This window comes from Lygodium microphyllum, chromosome 22 (assembly GCF_053477565.2).
Source record: "Lygodium microphyllum isolate KBCC chromosome 22, Lygodium_microphyllum_v1.1.10, whole genome shotgun sequence".
In the NCBI taxonomy this organism is placed as follows: domain Eukaryota; kingdom Viridiplantae; phylum Streptophyta; class Polypodiopsida; order Schizaeales; family Lygodiaceae; genus Lygodium; species Lygodium microphyllum.
In genome coordinates, this window is record NC_141156.1 from 29,360,250 (window position 1) to 29,381,311 (window position 21,062).

The 21,062-nt window shown below is 40.7% G+C and overlaps 1 protein-coding gene across 1 annotated transcript in view; it reads left to right on the forward strand.

Annotated features, from left to right (window-relative positions):
• The first annotated feature begins 5,819 nt into the window (after positions 1-5,819).
• LOC148016992 (proteasome subunit alpha type-1-B-like) overlaps positions 5,820-21,062 on the forward strand; it is a 29,122-nt gene continuing 13,879 nt past the window's right edge. The window contains exon 1 of the mRNA XM_087662539.1: positions 5,820-6,303. Coding sequence (XP_087518665.1) covers positions 5,953-6,303 — 351 coding nt within the window. The 5' untranslated portion in view covers positions 5,820-5,952. The remainder of the gene's footprint in view (positions 6,304-21,062) is intronic.

The window sequence follows — 21,062 nt, forward strand, 5'->3', positions numbered from 1 at the left end:
TATCTTCAGCCATATTCAAAGAATTAGCTACAACAATGTTCTTTTAATTCATTTCTTAATCTACAGAAGACTTCTTGTCAAAATATGCAAGTATTATGTGCCCCTATGGCAGGACAATGTTTGTAGATCATCCATAGATGCTTTGAGTTGAATTGAAAGGAGCTTTTTCTCTTATTTATTGGCTGCGGTAGCTTATCCTTATCAAGAACTCAATTTGAAGCTCTCTTGAAGCAAGTCTCTTTGCCCTACAAGCCTTGTAATTGACTCATAAGCTTATGCCCCTAACAGTCTACATTGAATGTAAGCATGCAAAGTTGGTTCATGCTATGGCATCGTATATGAATGATGGGATGCAGAGTTGTTTATGATACATGACAGCATACTGTACTTGATTTTATAATTTGTGATTGCTCTTACAGTCAAGAAAACAAGTTTGATTTGAGATAATACTCTTGTGATCTTTGCTAATAACATAGAGTTGGAAGCTCTATTAACATCTTCAAGAACCTGGCTTGAAACCTTCAACCCTTCTCTTATCTCTATCATCTCCGGATTCTAAGCTATTGAACCCCCATACATTATTTTCTCTCAAACCCCTGTGATTGACCATGAAGTACCTCTTGAACCTTTAAACATTCACTGTAATCTACTTATCTTTTGAAGACACATCTCCATCTATCTTATCCAGTTTTCTAGCCAAACCCATGTGGTGACCTTCAACCCTACCCGCTGCGACACCGTAAGGGTTAGGTAGTGGCATATTTAACCTAAATTAAGGTGAAAGCTTTGAAGGATCTAGTCTATAGTGTGAAGAGGAGAAAGGACAAGTTAGAGTAGATGGGAGAGGCTCTTTTTGGGAGATAGGGAGTCCACATGGCATAGGAGCTACTCATGACTTGGGTCTATGCAGAAGAGAGGAGTCTTTGTATTTGCATGCATGCACAAGAGATGTGGTTGGTTTTTTAAGACAAAAGCCTCAAATCGTTTCAAGAATTCAAGGCATTTTTTAATCTTCAGGCATTTTGTGTGTTTCTGTCAATAGAGGATATCGTGTCCTTGCATTTTGTGTGTTTCTATCAATAGAGGATATCGTGTCCTTGCATTCATGCATTTACAAAGTGGATAGACATTCAAATAGACAAGCATTCAAGCATTTCAGGTGGTCTCAAGCATTCATGGAGTTCAAGTAGTCTCGAGCAATTTTAAGCATTCAAGTAGTTCATACAATTCTAGATACATTTAGGCATTCAAGCAGTTCATGCTATTTCATGCATTACAAAATATAAAGTGTTTCAAGCAATACATAAATTTAGGTTGTTCTTAAAAAATAGAAGTGTAGAAGTTCAATCAATCTTCAATAGTATAATCATTTATGAGATTTCCCAAATCAAAAAATATTCACACAAATCATGCATCAAATAACTTTCAGGCAGTTCATTCATTTGTGGGGTCTTCAAGCAATTTATACATTTACTTTTGAAAGTTTTCATGATTTAATCTTTCTTGGTTGCTAAGAAGAATAAAAAAGAGAGGTGCAAAATTTGCTTTGAGCATGGACACACTTCAAAACATCACCCATATGTTCATGAGCCTTGTGAAGAAGGGAAGTCTTGCAAGTATGTTTATATGGTTAACTTATGTAAGGAATATAATGGCATACAAAAAAGGTTTTCTTCAGTAGCAAAGAAAGGTTCAAGTTCAAAGATGGAGCAAGCATGGGACAAGTGATGGTCTTTTAAAAGTTTGCTTGAAGAAGCTTATGAATGGCACGAGTATCATAAAGGTGAAAATTTTATGCCTTGCTTGAATTTAAAGAGTGTCAAAAGATTGGAAAAGTGATTGCAAAGGTCAAAGAGAAGTATGAAGATGTTTTAGATTTGGATTTGTATTCAAGTTCAAGTGAAGATGATGAGGATGATGATTGGTGCCTTCCACCTATGGTTTTGCCAAAGTTTGAGGTGAAGGGAGCAAGAGAGTAAAAAGAGCTAAAGAAGTTGAGAATCCTCCAATGTCCCAAATCCACCAAAGAATCTTGCCAATGAGGACATGGAGCCTCACACATCTTGTATCGACAAATTCAAGGTAATGTTTTGGTCTTTTTTGAGTGACTATAATCAATCTTCCATTTGCTTCAATCAAGAAGGAAGCGATCAAGAAGAAACCAATGATGGTTAGTTAAGTGAGCAATGAGATAAGTGATGCAATTAAGAAGATGGTGTTTTCATGTATGACAAGTTTGAAGATCATGGTTTTCTCAATAAGGATGTTGATTTTGAGCAAGATGATGTTGTTAATAAGTTAGATTCCAATGAAGAGGCTTTTCAAGGCCATGAAGCACTATGACTCATAGTGTGGAATGTACCATCCTTGGATGTATTTGTTCAAGAAACCCATGTTTCCAACATGGATGTGACTATTTCGGATTATTGCATTATCCTGCCTGATGAAAGACAACAAGTATTTGTTGCTGTAAACATTCACTTTGATTACCTATATATTCAGTTTTTAGATGCCAACTTTGTTAACAACAAATGATTAGTTTTTGTGGCAATTTTAAAGTTTGCAACAATTGACTGAAAGAAAAAAATTATAAGAAGTCAATTTGTGTGGTTTTCTTGAAGATTCATAAGAGATGTGTTCTATCAATCAATCTTTGAATTGCAATGATTCATTGGTTCTCTTTTGATCTTGAAAAGGTTATTCTCGAGAATTTGTATGCATCATACGATCAAGTTATTCATGTTTTAATTCATTATAATATTATTGAAGTTTTTGAGGAGGCTAATGAGTTTGTGAGTGAACTTGCAACAAATGGAATTATGCTAGTGTCAAAAGTAGATATCTATGAAATTCAAGTCATAGCAAGAATGGGTAGAATTCAAGGAAGCAAAAAGTATAAGGGACTAGTAGTATAGCTAATTTTGAGACGTCTAAAGATTCTTGGGTGCTATTTTCATATAGAGCTTTATTCACCTTTGATTGAATTAGTTGTATATGCTACCAAACTTATACTAGTAATATGCATGATATGTTAGCTTCTCTTTTTATCCATGTAATGCATTAGCTAGGCAACTATGCAAGAGGGTTGCAAGTACTCCTAGTACTGTATCTAGGCTTTGCTTGTAATTGCTCTAGTATGGTTCATTCTAGGGCACAAGGCTCTAGGTGGGGTCTAGTTAATTGCTCTATCCTTGGTTTGGGATAATAAAAGATCAAGCGAATTAGTGGATTTAGGTCTCAACTTTCACAAAGCCAATCCATGGGGCTAGGTATTGAGGCCTAAATGGACTACACTCTTAACCTTAGTCTATGCATTGTAGGTGTAAGGATGTTTGTCATATTCATGTGACATGCAAGCTAAAAGATGTATCTCTTGGTAGCATAATGTGATGTTGTGGGGTTGATTGTGTGGAATTTTGTATAGAATTAAAGATGACTATTGTTGCATTCTATCATGTTTTTGTCATTGTTCTACTATTCTTTGTTATTTGTGGTTCAGAGTTACAAGTTTGTAGTCTCTAATTGCGTGATGTATTTGTTTGTGAACAATGATATTGATCTATGTAGTGTTTTTTGTGTGTTAGATTAGGCAATTACACATGGCAATCCTGTACAATTATAGCCAAGTTGAGCTTGGTTTGAAGTTAAAGGTCTCCTCAAACTACTCCTTGGGGTTTATGGTTCTGTGTTCATGGTGAAGAGTTTCAACTTGTAGAGAAACATTGAGAGTTTGGCTTTCTAAACGGCTCGCAAGTCAGCTGATGGTATTTTTGTGTTGGTACTATTGTCTTATTGGATTTCTTATTGTATGCTCTAGAGATGCTCCTTTTGATTGTTTGCAAACCATGGGTAGCACACTCTTAAGTCTGAAGGAGCTCTTATGTTAGAGAAGGAGACAATGTTCATGTATAAACTATCGGATGGTCTAGTTTATCCTATGTATCTTAACCATTGTGTTAGAGGATTGAATTTCCTCACAAACGTGTGAGATTTTGTACATCAACTCACCCTCATACATTGAATTTCATTATAGTCTAGATGCTCTACAAGTGTTGTTGGCTATGCATAAATAAGACTTTGTAGTAGGTTATTCTCACGTGATCATAATTTTGTAGCATAAATAAGACTTTGTAGCATGTTATTCTTATATGATGTATATTTTTCTAGCATTTGGATTGCATTAGCTTCTCTTTTTGATGCCCCTTATGATTGTGGAAAAACCATTGCAATCTGTTGTCTTGGTTTAGCTTGCTTATCTTGTTAGGCATGGATTAACACCATGTTTGAGTTGTGCCATCAACCATCAACCACATTTTTAGCCGTGGGTTTGTTTATGATGTAAGGCCCATCGATAGAGTCAAGTCCTTAGAAATTCCAAACCTAGTAAAATGCAAGACTATGAAGCTCTACATATAGCAATGTTTACATTATGGTCTCCTACAAGTGAGCCACCCCATACATGCCTTGTTGGCAGTGGGAAGATGAGGACCATTGGCATGCTCCCCAAGTTATTGCTACTTGCATTCCCTTTGTAGTTAAATAACCTTTTTACACACAAAAAGATTAAGATGTTTCACCCATTTCTTGAATTTCAATAACCTTAGTAAGCTTTTGCAAGGAGCTATCATGTGCCTAGCATATTATAGTGGGGGACTATGATTACTAGCTTCCTTGCACCCACTCAGCTGTTGTTCAAGGTCTTAGAGTTTGAGAAATGGGAACACATGCAATGTTTGAGAAAAACATTTTACAATCATTTTCTAAGGCAAAAAAAAAAAAAACTAAAATGGATTCACGTTTATGAATTCTAAAACCTTGTCTTTGAGAATTAAAACTTTTTTTTCATAATTATTGTGATCTACTTGATATTACTTTTGCAAACGCTGTCCATATGTGCAAAATTTCCTAGTTGCTTGAGACTAATTCTGGAAAACATGTTCATATCTATGAAAGAATGTTCACAAAAAACATTTACAACAATCTATATTATGAGCAAATTTGTAGTAGTCATGCTTTTTTCTTGCCATTTTTAAACACATAAAATCGTAGAGTGCAATTTTATCGATTCTAAAATCTTATATTGAAAAAAAGTGCTATTTGTAGTCAACATGTAAGGCCTAAGCCACATGCAAGTTGATTTGACTTGCATGAGCTGTGATAGTTGAGTTTAATGGTGTGTGGATGGGTCACTAGAACTTGGGCTTCGAAAAAAGCACAATTGTAGCCAGTTGGTTAGTGCTTCTCAAAATAAAGGTACTTGGTGAACTAGTTCAAGTCCACAATATGTGGCAAAAGTAGATTGTTGGCATCTAGGAGTCTCTCTCCTCAAAGGGACATTCTTTTTGTGCAAATGACTCTCCTTTCAAGGTCCTTCTCTCTCTCTCTCTCTCTCTCTCTCTCTTATTAGCCCTTAAGATGAGGTTCTGCCATGGAAAAAGCATCATCGTGGTGAATACTTTATTAATGTGTCAATGGACATATAGTTTAACTAGGCTCCCCACGCTTACGATAGGAAAAACATGTGTTCATGGTGAACTATGTTGTCCAACTAGCAACGGTTACTACGCGGAGCTTTTCTAGTGGTTTTAAAAAAAGGCATTTTTAAAGTAGATATTCTGATGCTACAACCTGGTTAAACCGGTTGTCATGTGCGCCAAATTGTACCAATAGATTATTCTAGGAATCGTGAGTTGAACCAAATTGATTGACAAGAGTTCGGCATATCAGCGCAGTGGTTATCAATAGACCTGCGTGGGGCTCGACTCTACGTAATATTTGTTAATCTTAGTTACCATTTAAGTGCTGGAACACCCTACTAACAATAACTTTGGGGGCAAGCAAAACTTTAGGAGGAAGGAGGCAATCAGATTATTGCAGACAAGACACAGACACAGAGCCACACACGCGCACGCAAGACCGAAGGCAGCTCGCTCTACGCAGAAGCAGACTAACATGTTTCGCAACCAGTATGACACGGATGTGACCACATGGAGCCCGGCAGGGCGCTTGCATCAGGTTGAGTACGCCATGGAGGCCGTCAAGCAGGGCAGTGCCGCCATTGGCCTCCGCTCCCGCACGCACGTTGTCATGGCCTCTGTCAACAAGGCCACATCCGAGCTCTCCTCCTACCAGCGCAAGCTCTTCAAGGTTGACGACCACATCGGCATTGCCATGGCGGGCCTCACCGCCGATGGCCGAGTCCTCTCTCGCTACATGAGATCGGAGTGCATCAACCACAAGTTTGTGTACGAGGCATCGCTGCCGGTTGGCCGCCTAGTTGTGCAGGTCGCAGACAAAGCGCAGGTGCGTGCCTCCTTTCGAGCTGGTTTTTGATCTCACAAGAGAAAAGAAATCAGCTGTGTGTCTTGGTTGGTGCATCTCACAGAGTCCTTCTCCCCATTCTAGTTTGCAAGTCATTTGATTGTATGTGACATGTCATACTTCACTCCACTTTTGCGTGTGTGCTGTTGAAAGGGTGCTGGAGTATGGTGAATGGGAGAGCGTGCATCGTGATCATGCCAATATTCAGATATCTGGTCCCAGCACCTGACATGTCATAATTCACTCCATTTGCACATGTCTTGTCCAGGGTTGCTGGAGTGTTGGCAAAAGAAAGAGAGCATCATGGTACTATTGTTGAGTTTTCTGAGCTGGGATTTCTGGGAAGAGGGCTAGAGCTCATCATTCCACTCATGCTAATGTTTTCTGAACTGTGGTAGAGAAAACAACTGCACCTGCATTTGGCTCTATGATCATGGATCATCGTCCAGCCTTGAGAGACTGGGATGGTTATTGTTCCTGATTGTCACAGTAGCTATGCTAAGAATTATCATGATGAATAGGCACATTTGTTTTTCCATGAGGAGAAGGATATTGGTGTTCAGGCTTACGTGCCTTTTTAGTAGAGCAACTGTATGGAGTATAAACAGAGAGGGAGCAAGGGAGACTAAGAATTTTTGGAAGAATTAAAATGCTTCAGGAGGTGGTTTGTAGATGAATTGTTGTATGTCTTTTATTCAAATCTAGCTAAAGCTAAAGATATACTGGAACCACTGTAGTAAAACAGCTGGATTGCAACCTTTTTCAAGCTCTGTTCCTACTCTTGAAAATACATAAGCATGCTTACATTGATTGTTGAACTGGCTAGGTAAAAATAAGCATGGATTATATTATCAAATTTTACTTAAAACAAGTTACAACCTCTTGAGGGCATTGTGATGTGCTAAGGGTTTGGATCTACAAATCTTGGGTATGGGAACTTTAGTCATTGTGCATTTCACGGGCTTTAGTGGGCAGCATCTTAGGCAGCTGGGATGGCACATTTTAGTTATTAGGTGGCAGCCTATATATAGGTCTCTACTGCTCCTCATTTATCAACATAACCTTGCCTAGCATACTGGGAGAGAGGGAGATTGGAGGCATTGTGGTTGGTCATTTGAGTCTTGGTTACTCCAGTGGTATTGTGCTTCATTCTTGTTCTTTGTGGATTCCACTCCCCCTTCATGAGTTCTCTCTCAGTTCATTGTTCTTTCGTGTCCATTGTTGATTGTGTTGTGTTTCATGTCTCGTGTGCTGATGATGTAGGCGGCTGCTGTAACTGCAAAATGCAGCCTCGTTGCACCTAAACTGGAGCTGCTGATTGCTCTTATGATGATGCCAACAAATTTCCAGGTTTGTAGAGCAAGAAGTGCAGCCTTTAGGGCTGATGACTCTAAGCTGGATGCATAGACAGGCTGCAGAGAAGGTGCCTGCAACAAACGCAGAAGTTAGGTGAGTGGACTGATCACTTGGAGGGGATTGAGCTGGCTACTCCATGAATTGAGGTATTTGCTAATGGAGGGGTATAGACAGCAGTGGATGATGGCACTAGCAAATGGAGAAATCTGCAAAACAAGATTAGGGCTAAGTGGTGGGCAACTTGTCTATTTATAGATGAGTGGATCCTCCCAAATTAGGGTTTGGTGTGTGGGACACAAATACTCTCTAGGAAGGTGGTCATTTAGCAATAGTTTTGGTAACAAACAAGTATGTTTTGGAGTTGTAATTGAGAGCTAATCATGATATAATGCATTTTCTATCTCAACACTCCCTCTCGCGCTCAAAACTAGAACTAGGAAGTGATTGCAAAGCGTAGCTCAAGCTAAGTGGCGGGCAGCTTGTCTATTTATAGATGAGTGGATCCTCCCAAATTAGGGTTTGGTGTGTGGGACACAAATACTCTCTAGGCAGGTGGTCATCTAGCAATAGTTTTGGTAACAAACAAGTATGTTTTGGAGTTGTAATTCAGAGCTAATCATGATATAATGCATTTTCTATCTCAACACTCCCTCTCGCACTCAAAACTAGAACTAGGAAGTGATTGCACAGCGTAGCTCAGTCTATTATCATTCCAAGGTGTCCCATCCCAAAGCAACCAAGGCATCGGGCCAAGGGTCTTGTCGGTTGCCCAACGACTTATCAAGACTATAGAAGTGATGCTTATTGTCACGGGGACGTGAAATTTTGAGATGCTTTAATCTTGCTAGTAACATTTGATTAAGTTACTAATCAAATGTGCAAGGTTGTTTAGCACATGTGATGCATATGGCAGTTATTTCATGGGAATGGGCCAAGGACCTCGAGGATGCAGTGGGTGTTAAAAGCAAAAGTTGTGTTAAGTTATGCCAACTGGGTTTTGGTGGTCAGTTGGTGCCAGGTTGGACCCTAGGACAATTGTTTGGCCATTAAGTGTCAGTGGTGACACAATGGACTAGCATGTCTAAGGGTCAAGATAGGTTGGGAACCACTCCAAGTTGCAAATGGCCTAGCCAATTTCATTCCAAACGGGCATGCTTAATTTTAGGCAAGGTCAAAAGGACTGAAATTAATTTTCAGAATTAATTAATTCTGAAAAAATAATTTAATGGCTGAAAATGCATTAGGAAGGTTGCCACTTGGCAAAGCTTTCCCATGCAACTAAGGAGAAGGCTGTTGAAGGGTGGTGGAAGCTGAATGGCAGCCATTCCGAGCTTGGTGGAGGGAGAGGAGGTGATCAGATTTGGCTCTGAGAGGCGACGACGATTGATTGCGCGCCGTGACAGGACAGGGAGACAGCAGGTTTTCTCTTCCTCTTGAAGAGAGGCGGCGGTAGGAGAGGAGGGCTCGCTAGCTGAGTTGATGTTTTACCCCCCTTTTGAAGGTGTTGGTGCCATCAGATTTGTCATCAGAGGTACGGATCAGAAGATACATTTCAGCTGATTTTCTCTCTTTCTACAGCATTCTCTCATCTCCTCCAGTTTATGCTTAGGTATTCTCAGCAATTCTCAGCCATGGGTAGCAGAGTATAGCCAAATTTGGTGGACAGCAGAGAGTTTACTGCTGTAACCCCTAAATTACAGCAGTAATTAGGGTTTTAGCAGCCACCTAGGGACGTGTGCCATCAATCAAAGGCATTGTACACTGAAATCAGCACCGGAAATTCGTGGAATTGTGAGGATTTCAGATGCTAGCCCATCTATTGTGAATTTGGGGCAGCATTTGAGCAGTTGGGGTTCCATTAGAGCAAGTCCTGGGTGGAAATCAAAGGGCAATTTGCCCGAATGCTTTGCTGATTATTGGAACAGCAAGGGGCTTTTGAATCAGCCAAGGAGATTGTGAAATCTCGGCTTGTAATTTATCCATCAGCAATTGAAATTAAAGAAATACCGAAAGGGGTGCCAGTTTTGGGGCCAACAGGGTGTCCATTGTCCAAGTTTATGAAGGTAAAGTGAGCATTTAAGTTTGTGTTCATTTGCTATTTGCTGTAATTAAGTGCTTAATCAGGTTAAACTGCCCTATCCGAGAAGGAAGACTGGTTTCATGGTTCCATTGCCGGTATAATCACTCAATCTCTTGATTTGGTGAGTCCGAGGCACCTGATTGCAAGCCAAAGCTTTGTGCTAGTGCTGATTTTTATGCTCAGCTGAGAAATTACAGCAACATGTCTTCATATAGTGAGATGGAATCAAGCAGTGATGATGCCTCTCAGTATGGACATTCTCATGGGAATGAAGGAAATGCAATACCTAATCTTGGACAAGACTCTCATGATGGACAACAAGCTGAAAATGTTGTTGTTGGGCAAGATGCAGGGCCTTCAAGCCGTCATGAGGTAGATGACCAACAAAGTGAAGAGGAATTTGATGACCAGTTCAAGAATCGGATGAGGACAGCAACAAATCTCTTTACTGAATCAGTAAAGGATCCTTAGTTCACCCGATTTTTGAATGCTCCAAAGGACAGCAAGGGCAAGAAGAAGAAGAAGTCAACTTCTACACCTTCGGGACAGCAAGATGCACCAAAGGTAGTGCCAAATCCTTCACTTGAAGCTCCTAAAGAGGCCAATGAAGCTAAACAGTTGGTACCTATGGGGCAAGGAATGCAAATGCAAGGCCATTATGGAAGTGCCAATCCAATGGATTTTGGACAGCCGGGCATGTATGCTATGATGGGGCAGCTAGGATACTTTGGTGGTAGCACGATTTTTCATGCAATGGTTGGCCAAGGGCTGCATACGGGAACGCATGGCACAAATCTCTATGGTATGCAGCAGCCAATGCATGGTGTGCAAGGCCCATTGTTTTCGGGTATGACTGGAAATGTGCAAAACCCTATGTATGGTAGCATTGGCTTGATGCCTGGGACACAAAGTGGAATGTTTGGAAATGCATCTACACCCCCGAATGCTTATGGGGCTCAAGGAATGATTGCTGGTCATCCAAATGGTTCATTTGGGCTTGGTCATGATGTAAATACAGCAAATGCACCCTTTTTTCAGCAGCCAGTGTATGACAACTTGACTCCCAAAGGGGAAGCAAAAGACTATGATGAGGGTGGAAAAGCAGTGAAGTTTGAGTCCTTCAGTGGTGCACAAGATAGGCTGAAAGCTTTGACCTTCATTCGGCAGTTTGATGCAGCCTATTCAGGGGGAAACTTCACCGAATCCTCTAAGATTCGAAAGGCAGCCACTTTCTTGAAGGGGAATGCATTGTAGTGGTGGTCCACGCTCTTGATGCAAGGTAGAGCACCGTCAACAGGGGTACAATTCAAGCAAATGTTTGCATCGAATTGGTTGACTAGTACCTTTGAGTTGGACATCATGACAGCTTGGAATAAGCTTGATGCTAAGGAATGCAAGAATTTAGAGCAACACAATAAGAAGTTTTGGGATGCATTGCTGCCCGTCACTTCTTATCGTGCCGTACCCCTTCATAAGCAAGTGGAAAAATATGTATGTGGGCTGCCCAAAGGAATCAGGGATTTTGCATAAAATCGACCGTGTCTAGCATGTCTCAGCTCATAGAGACTGCTACTACAGCCGATGCTTTGTTGCGTGGAAAAGATTCGGGCTTCCAAGAGAGCGGGGAGAAGCCGAATAAAAAGTTGTTTAAGATTGAGAAAAGGGGCATATCTGAAAACTAGCTTGAAAAGAGACCAAAACAGCAAAGAAAGGGCTTGAAAACATTGGCACAACGTAGGGAATTGATGGCTGCAAATAAATGCTTTATTTGTGAACAGGAGGGTCTTTTTGCAAAGAACTGTCCCAATAGGCAGCAAGCTGTAAAAACAGAAAATCAGGGAGATCCTAAGGGTAAAAGGCCCAAAACATCAGTGGGATTGGTGCTCGATGTTGTTAGTGATTAGCCCAATGATGATGCTACTGAGTTGTGCAGAGCATGGGGCAAAATTAGGGATCAGCATGCATTGATTTTCTTTGATAATGGTGCACGAACCAACTTCATCTCTACTAACATGGCAGCCCGTCTAGGCATCAAAGAGGATGAGATGGGAGCCATGGGAGAAGTTGGAATGGCATGTAAGGGTCATGCAGAACCTGTGACACCACTCACTGGAAAGCTTCGGTTGTACATACAGGGATATGTAGACAATGAAGAGTTTTACATTGCTCCACTTGAGGGTTGTTATGTATTGCTTTGTATGCCATGGTGCCACCGTATGCATGTAGTGATTGATTCATATGCAAAAGAGATCACTATTCAACATAAGGGAAAGATACTTACACTTGATGTAAAGTTGAAAGGGGAATCTGTCCTTGTTGTATCTGTAGTTGCTATTTCTAAAGTAATGAAAAATCATCTTTCAGCGTATTTAGTTTTTGCTGAGGATAAGGATGATAGTGAGAATGTTGGGAATATGTCTAAATTAGAGAAGGATCGCATGTCATTTCGGAAAATGTATACTGATTGTTTCTCTCAGTCACTTCCAGGGCAGCTACCACCTGAAAGACCCGAAGAACATGGCATAGACCTTATCCTTGGAAGTAGCCCTCGTAATAAACCACCCTATAGAGTCAGTGCAGCCCAACTGGAGGAGATTATGAGTCAGGTAAAAGAGCTGTTAGAAAAAGGGCTGATTCAGCCCAGCTCATCTCCTTTGTGTTCTTCAGTGCTTTTGGTGCAGAAAAAGGATGGTTCATGGTGTATGTGCATTGACTATCCTGCTCTGAATAAGATCACGATAAAGAACTGCTTTTTGATCCCTCGGATCGATGATGTTATGGATAGATTACAGGGGCCAGCAATATTCAGCCATATAGATTTGAAAAGTGGGTATCAATAGATACGCATTAGATCGGAGGATGTGCCTAAGACAGCTTGTAGGACATGTTTTGGGTTATATGAATTTCTTGTCATTCCTTTTGGACTTACGAATGCTCCTACCACTTTTAATTGGATGATGGATGGCATCTTTCGGCCACATAGAGCATTTGTGGGTACTTTCTTTGATGACATGATTGTCTATTCAAAGAATGAGACAGAGCATAGAAAGCACTTGGACATTGTTTTCAATGAGCTACGTAAGCATAGGCTGGTTATCAATGACAAGGAGAGTGAATTCTTTTTACATGAAATCCACTTCTTGGGACATATTGTATTGGCTGATGGTATTCGTATGAACCTTGCTAAGGTTGAAGCAATACGCTCATGGCCAGCTTTGAAGAATGTTCATGAGATTCGCATCTTCTTGGATTTATGTTCTTACTATAGGAAGTATGTACGCGGGTTTGCTGAAATTGCATCTCCATTGCATGCTTTGCAAAAGAAAGATGTGCCATTTAGATGGACAGCAGTGGAAATTTCTGCATTTGAAAAGTTGAAGGAAAAGATGACTTCAGATCCTGTGCTTGTGTTGCCTGATCTAAGGAAGTCATTTGTGGTTTAGTGTAATGCATGTGGTAACAGCATTGGGGCTGTCCTTATGCAAGATGGCCGAGTTGTGGCGTATGAGAGCCGAATTCTCTACGGTGCAGGGAGGAATTTACAGGTTTATGAGAAAGAGCTCTTGGATGTAATTCATGCACTGTCTATGTGGAAACATTATTTGTTGGGGGCTGATTTTATAGTGTAGACAGACCATCAGACTTTGAGGTACTTTCTGACGCAAACAAAGTTGTTAGAGAAGTATATGAGATGGGCAAATTTTCTCTCTATGTTCATTTTCAGATTGTACACATTGATGGTAAAAAGAATGTTGTGGCTAATGCATTGTTACGTAAGCCACAAATTTCAGCTATCACTATGGTTTATCACACTGAGTTGGATGCCATGAAAGAGCAATATGCTGCTGATTCGGACTTTGCTAATGTTTATGATCAGCTTTGCAATGGCCAAAGGCATGAGCATTTTATGTTAAGAGATGGATTTTTGTTGATGCATGGACGATTGTGTGTCACAAAGCAGTTGAGACCTAGAGTGATCATTGAAAGTCATGCTCCTCCGTATGCAGGACACGGAGGTATTGATGCCATAGTCAAGGCAGTGGAGCATTTCTTTTATTGGCCAGCTTTGAGGCATGATGTAGAGCAATTTGTTAGGGTATGCATTATATGTCAGAAGGTAAAGCATGATAGGCAAAAGATGCCGGGCTTGTTGCAGCCCTTGTCTATTCCAGATTGGCCTTGGCAGAGCATTGCTATGGACTTTATCTTTGAGCTTCCTAGGACACCTATAGGGAATGATGGAATATGGACTATTATTTGCAGGTTTAGCAAACAAGTCCATTTCATTCCGGTGAGAAAGAAGATAAAGGCTGATTATATGGCACGATTATTTATGTAGCACATTTTCAAGTATCATGGTATGCCTGAGTCGATCATCAGTGATCGAGACTCTCGGATGACTAGTCTATTCTGGAAGGGATTGTTTGAAAATATGGGTACCACGCTAAAATTCTCATCATCCTTCCATCCGTAGACAAATGGTCAGTATGAGGAAGCGAATTCCACAGTGTTGGATCTTTTGAGGTGCTATGTTTCAGACCACAAGACACAGTGGGAGCAGTATTTGCTATTGATTGAGTTTTCATACAATAATACGGTGCATAGTTCCACTAGCAAGGCTCCATTTGAGGTGGTTAAGGGTGGCAAGAAGGTTCCACCTATTTTGCACACTAAGGATAAGATCTTTGAGGCTGATCGCTTTGTGGAAAGCTTGGATACAGCCTATGCAAAGATAAAGTATGCACTTCAGAGGTCACAAGACAAGCAAAAGCGGGCAGCTGATTGCATAGACATGCTTTGCAGTTTGCAGAGGGCGATTATGTATTGCTGCGTTTCAAAAAGGCAAGGCTAAAAAAGATGAAGGGAAGAGAGAGGTTGTATCCGAAGTTAAGCATGAGATACTATGGGTCCTTTCAAGTGTTGGAAAAGGTTAGTGATGTTGCACATCGGCTGAAATTACCTCCACATTGGTGGATACACAATGCCTTTCATGTCAGTTTGTTGAGACCTTTTCGTGGTGATATGCCAGAAGATGTATCTGCTGAAATTCAGCTAGAGGTTGAGGAACTAGATGAGATTTTGGTACTCGAGCAGATTTTGGCACATAAGGAAAGGAAGGTCAGAGGTAAAGTTTCCAGAAGATATTTGGTGAAGTTTCAAAATTATTCACCAATGGATGCAAAATGGATGGAAGAGGATGACTTGGCAGATCATCCTTAGTTGTTGCAACTTTATCTCGATGCCTTTCAGTTAGAGCCGACTTTGGATCGGGCTTACTCAGGTTCAGCATAGCGGATGTCCGGAGCATTGCCTGATGCTCAAGGGGGGGGGGTAGCACTTCCACTCCACCGGTTTTAGACAGCTCTCGTATGTAGTGGATCTTGGATGTATTTAGCATGCATCCAAGGTACTGTGTTGACAGTATGTCTGCCATGGGGTCACTACTCGGTGTACTAGTCACTGTGAGATACATGTATATGAGTATGGTTGTCACGGGGCTTTGAGACTATACTTATGCATGAGTTTTTGGACCAGTTTGGTATGAGTTTTTGCCTCAATTTTGAGATCAATTTCTGATTAGTTTCAGCTTAGTTTTTGATCAGTTTGAGAACCATTTATGATCACTTTGGGATCAGTTTTGCATCAGCTTTTGCATTAGTTTCTGATAAGTTTTTTTTACCATCAGTTTGGAGTCACATGTGCAGCCATTTGTGATCAGTTCTCATATCAGTCCATGATCAGTTTATGATCAGGTCATGCTCAGTTTTTAATGGTTTACAACTGATTCCATGGACAGCCGCATGTAAATGAATGTTATTGAAAGTTTCAGCCATGGTTTATATGCTTTACTATGGTTTTGAAGTTAGAACAGTTGAGAAATATGAGATATGGATGCATCCAATGGTTTCTAGCAACAATTTTGGATTGTTTTTCAGTTTTCTATTATGTTTTGCTGGCTGGAAATTTTCAATAAGTTTGCACATATGCAATGGTTTGACAACAGTGGCCAATGTTGTGGTGACTGTCATGCCAAATTGAAATTTCAGTGCAATATACTTTTGCTTTGGCCCAATGCAGTGCAATCGAGGACGATTGCAAGGTTTTCAAGGGGGAGATTTGTCACGGGGACGTGAAATTTTGAGATGCTTTAATCTTGCTAGTTACATTTGATTAAGTTACTAATCAAATGTGCAAGGTTGTTTAGCACATGTGATGCACATGGCAGTTATTTCATGGGAACGGGCCAAGGACCCCGAGGATGCAGTGGGTGTCAAAGGCAAAAGTTGTGTTAAGTTATGCCAACTGGGTTTTGGTGGTCGGTTGGTGCTAGGTTGGATCCTAGGACAATTGTTTGGCCATTAAGTGTCAGTGTTGACACTAGGGACTAGCATTAATTAATTAATTAATGCTAGTCTAAGGGTCATCATAGGTTGGGAACCACTCCAAGTTGCAAATGGCCTAGCCAATTTCATTCCAGATGGGCATGTTTAATTTTGGGCAGGGTCAAAAGGGCTGAAATTAATTTTCAGAATTAATTTCAAATTAATTTTTAGAATTAATTTAATGGCTGAAAATGCATTAGGAAGGCTGCCACTTGGCAAAACTTTCCCATGCAACTAGGGAGAAGGCTGTTGGAGGGTGGTGGAAGCTGAATGGCAGCCATTTGGAGCTTGGTGGAGGGAGAGGAGGTGATCAGATTTGGCTCTGAGAGGCAACGATGACTGATCGTGCGCCGCGACAGGACAGGGGGCAGCAGGTTTTCTCTTCCGCTTGAAGAGAGGCGGCGGTAGGAGAGGAGGGCTCGCTAGCTGATTTGGTGTTTTACCCCCCTTTTGAAGCTGTTGGTGCCATCAGATTTGTCATCAGAGGTACGGATCAGAAGATACATTTCAGCTGATTTTCTCTCTTTCTACAGCATTCTCTCATCTCCTCCAGTTTATGCTCAAGTATTCTTAGCAATTCTCAGCCATGGGTAGCAGAGTATAGCCAAATTTGGTGGACAGCAGAGAGTTTACTACTGTAACCCCTAAATTACAGCAGTAATTAGGGTTTAGCAGCCACCTAGGGACGCTGCCATCAATCAAAGGCATTGTACACTGAAATCAGCACCGGAAATTTGTGGAATTGTGAGGATTTCAGATGCCAGCCCATCTATTGTGAATTTGGGGCAGCATTTGAGCAGTTGGGGTTCCATTAGAGCAAGTCTTGGGTGGAAATCATGGGGCAATTTGCCCGAATGCTTTGCTGATTATTGGAACAGCAAGGGGCTTTTGAATCAGCCAAGGAGATTGTGAAATCTCGGCTTGTAATTTATCCATCAGCAATTGAAATTAAAGAAATACCGAAAGGGGCGCCAGTTTTGGGGCCAACAGGGTGTCCATTGTCCAAGTTTATGAAGGTAAAGTGAGCATTTAAGTTTATGTTCATTTGCTAATTGCTGTAATTAAGTGCTTAATCAGGTTAAACCGCCCTATGCGAGAACGAAGGCTGGTTTCACTTATCTTACCAAGGGGGACCCAAAGGGTCACGCGAGAGAGACTAAGGCATTGGACAAAGGGTGCCTACCCAATGGCCTGTAAGGACTTGCGAAGGCAATAGAACCACTCTAAACTTTTCCATATTTGTTTGTTTATTTATTTATTTATTTTGGTGAGATTGTTTTGATCCTTTTAAGTACCTATGGCCCTTCAAAAAATGACAAGGATAGTCAGATCCAATACACCACAAAGCAGACAAGCTAACCAAACCACCTATGGGTGTTGGTGAAGAAGAAAAGTAGGGGGAGTATGTGTGTAATGTTATCATAGAGATTGCCTAGGGAGATTGCCATGTGAGTCGTCATGAATATGGTAGATATAAAGTTGACTACTCTCTAACCGAAAAGGAATAAATATGCACAAATGTATGTTTACAGGAATAATATGCCAATGCATGGGGTAATGGAAAATGTCATGCTCAAGCAAAATGCTATGCAATGGTGCCACTTAGACAATGCCCTCATAAAGAAATTGCTCACTTGCCCAAGCATCCTTTTATAATCATAATCATCCTAATGATACAGATAATGATACAAAGTATAAAAATAATGCCTGTAAAGCAAAAAACCCAAAATCTTGTAAACACTAAGAGAATAAGACCACCCCCTCTCACAATCGGATGGTGTAAGGAGAACTAAACACCCCCTTGTTCCCTAAGATGTCAATGTTGAGGGGGGAAAAGGAGAAGTATCCAAAGAAGAACAACGAGATGTATATCTAACTAAAAACGTGATTGCTTATATGATGATGTCAGCAATTTGCTAAGTCTATACAGCAATAAAGGCAACCTTTAGGGTTGGCGATTGCGGGTTAGATATGTAGATGAGCTGCAGAGAGGGTGCTTGCAACAAAAACAATAGTCAGGCTGAGTGGATTGATCACTTGAAGGGGATGGAGGGCTAGTTGCACCACAAATTGAGGTATCAACCAATGGGGGGATATAGACAACAATGGATGATGGTGCCACTTGATGGAGACATTTGCAAAACAAGATGAGGGTTGAGCGATGGGCAGCTTGTCTATTTATAAATAAGTTGACCCTTTCAAATGAGGGTCTGGCATGTGGTACACAGACATTCTTTAAGAAAGTAGTCATTTAATGATACTTCTAGTAATAAGTATGTTTTGGGTTTGTAATAAAGAGCTTATCAAGATATAATGGATTTTTTAGTTTCGATAGGTATCTCTTTTAACTTTCCTCATTTCTCTCTAGTTGTCTCTCTAATGGCACCCCCATGTACTTTTACTAACAAGAAGGACAAGATCCAAGGTCAATATGAATTTCCTCTTATGTTATAGGGAAGACTGCCTTCTTGAGATGGAAGTGGCTATATGACAACGTATACGATTGAAGAGAGTAGTGGCAAAGAGAAAAGGGGAAATGCTACTTTTATGGCAAGAACTAGCATTTCCAAAAGGATTGCAAGAAGCTAGGAGGTTTGTGGAAGGAGGCAAAGGCACGGGTGATTTGGATTTTGCATTTTTGTTTGGCATCGACTTTGATTCTAGTTGAGCAACCCAAGTTGTTGTGACCATGGAATCTTTTTTCTGGCCGTAGTGATGTTGTCACTCCTCATGAGTTTTCACGTCGGAGAGTGAGAGCATTGGGATTGTGAGTGGGTAGCAGAAGTGGCCAATGGGGCAGGGACTACGAGCTGGTGGTGGTAATGGGGAATCCCGGCCTTACTTAGAAGTGACATCTTCAAAAGGATTGCAAGAATTTAGCAAGTGTGTGGAAGGAGACAAAGGACAAGGGTGATTTGGATTCTGCATTCTTATTTGTTATTGACTTTGATTCTAGTTGAGCAATCCAAGCTATCGTGACTAAGGACCTTTCTTTTGGCCATAGTTGTGATTCCTCAAGAGTTTTCATGTTGGAGAGAGTGTGAGTTGGTAGTGGGGCATCATGGTCTTACTTATATCTTTGGTGTTGTGGTTCTTGAGTGTGGCTTTCTATGTATTTCAATTATCTTGTGGTTTTGAAACATTGAAGTTCGTGTGCCTTCAAGTATATGATGGGAGATACAACGATAAGCTGACTTTGCTCCTAGTTGGTTCCTTGATGAGGGACCCCTTTGGCAAGATGTTTGAAGACAGGGAATCCATTGTCATGATGACTTCTGCAAGGCTGTTCATTACTAACACAGAGAATTTGGCTATTTATACTCTACTTAATCAAGGTTCAAGTATAATTGGCATTCACATGGGGGTGTTTTCTCTAAGTCACTTGAGCATTGGCTTGGTCACCTAAGGCTATGAGTATCCATGGTACTACTGGTTGTCATTATTGTATATACTATGATGTTTAGAGCTTTTTGGTGTCTCCTATGGTATAGGACATGATGGACGTTGAGGGGTTCTTCTTGGGTGCTTGCTTTTTAAATTTTGAGCCATATATACACATATCATAGGTATGAGCACCACATTTATTATGGACTTTAGTGGATAGCATCTCAAGCAGTTGCAGCAATACATTTCAATTAGCGTGTGATAACATTTATGCTGGTTGACAGGTTTCTCCATATGTGGTTGACTTGTTGCTTGTGTGTTCTATTATTGTGTATATATAGGCCTCCATTCCTCACTGATCATCATAGTGCTTGGTATCCTTGGAGAGGAGGAGACTGTAAGCACCATGGTTAGTCATTTGAGTATTGGTTACCTAGTTGGCATTGTACTTCATTCTCATGCTTTCATTATGGATTCATTACTTTTTCATGAGCTTCCTTTGATTTCATTGTTCTTTCTTGTTCATTATTTGTATTTTTTACGTTTCTTGCCTTGTGTTTATTGCTGCCGCATCCATTCTGCACTCCACACATCCCCCCCGCTCCCCCCTCCCCCCCTCGAAACAGCCCCCTAGAATCCAACTTGCACACGATACATGATACAAGCCATATCCACAAATAAAAGGGATTGGACATCAAACTTACCTCCTAGCCATAGAGCCAAATGAGTTTACCCTGGAGTTAGTAGCACTTCAGGTTATGACCACATCTCAAGAGTTGGCGTTCCATACCATCAGCCCACACCATGTGAAATCAACTTTCCTTTTGTGGATGGGTGGTAATTTTCTGATTACAATTTAATTACAGCAGCAACATCTATTACAACACCGAGAAATGCAAATTAACTCACAATCTTGGACAATGGACACCTTGCTGGCCCCAAAACTAGTGCCCCTTTCGGTATTTCTTTAACTTAATCGAAGAAAAAGTTGATGTACAATGGGATTTTCCCAATCCCTTTCCGTATTCCAACTCCCCTTGCTGTCCAAAATGACTAGCAAGCATTCAATGTGATTTACCCCTTGATTCAGGCAATCAATTGGTCTTAACCCGCTTTGAAGAAGATGGAAAATGCCCTAAATTCATTGATTTGCTGGTACCTCCACTTGAATTTGGCTGAGAACTGCTGCAAATGTGATCCCAAACTGATTGCAAAAAAATGAGCATCAATTGAAGAAAAAATGATGCAAAATTGATCCCAAAAATGATTATAAGCGAGCTGTCCACAATTAGAGGAGTGGAAGTGCTACCTTCCCCTTCAACATCAGATAATATTTCGGACCCTTGCTTTGTTGAACGTGAGTGAGCTCGAACTGAACCTGGCTCTAACTGAAAGGCATCTAAGTAAAGTTGCAGCAATTGATGATGGTTAGCCAAGTCATCCTCTTCATGATAGTCAATATACCATCATTCCCTATAGGTGTAGGTGTCTTGAGAAGCTAAAAAATAAATTCCATTGCAATGCTATTCCAAGGCCTA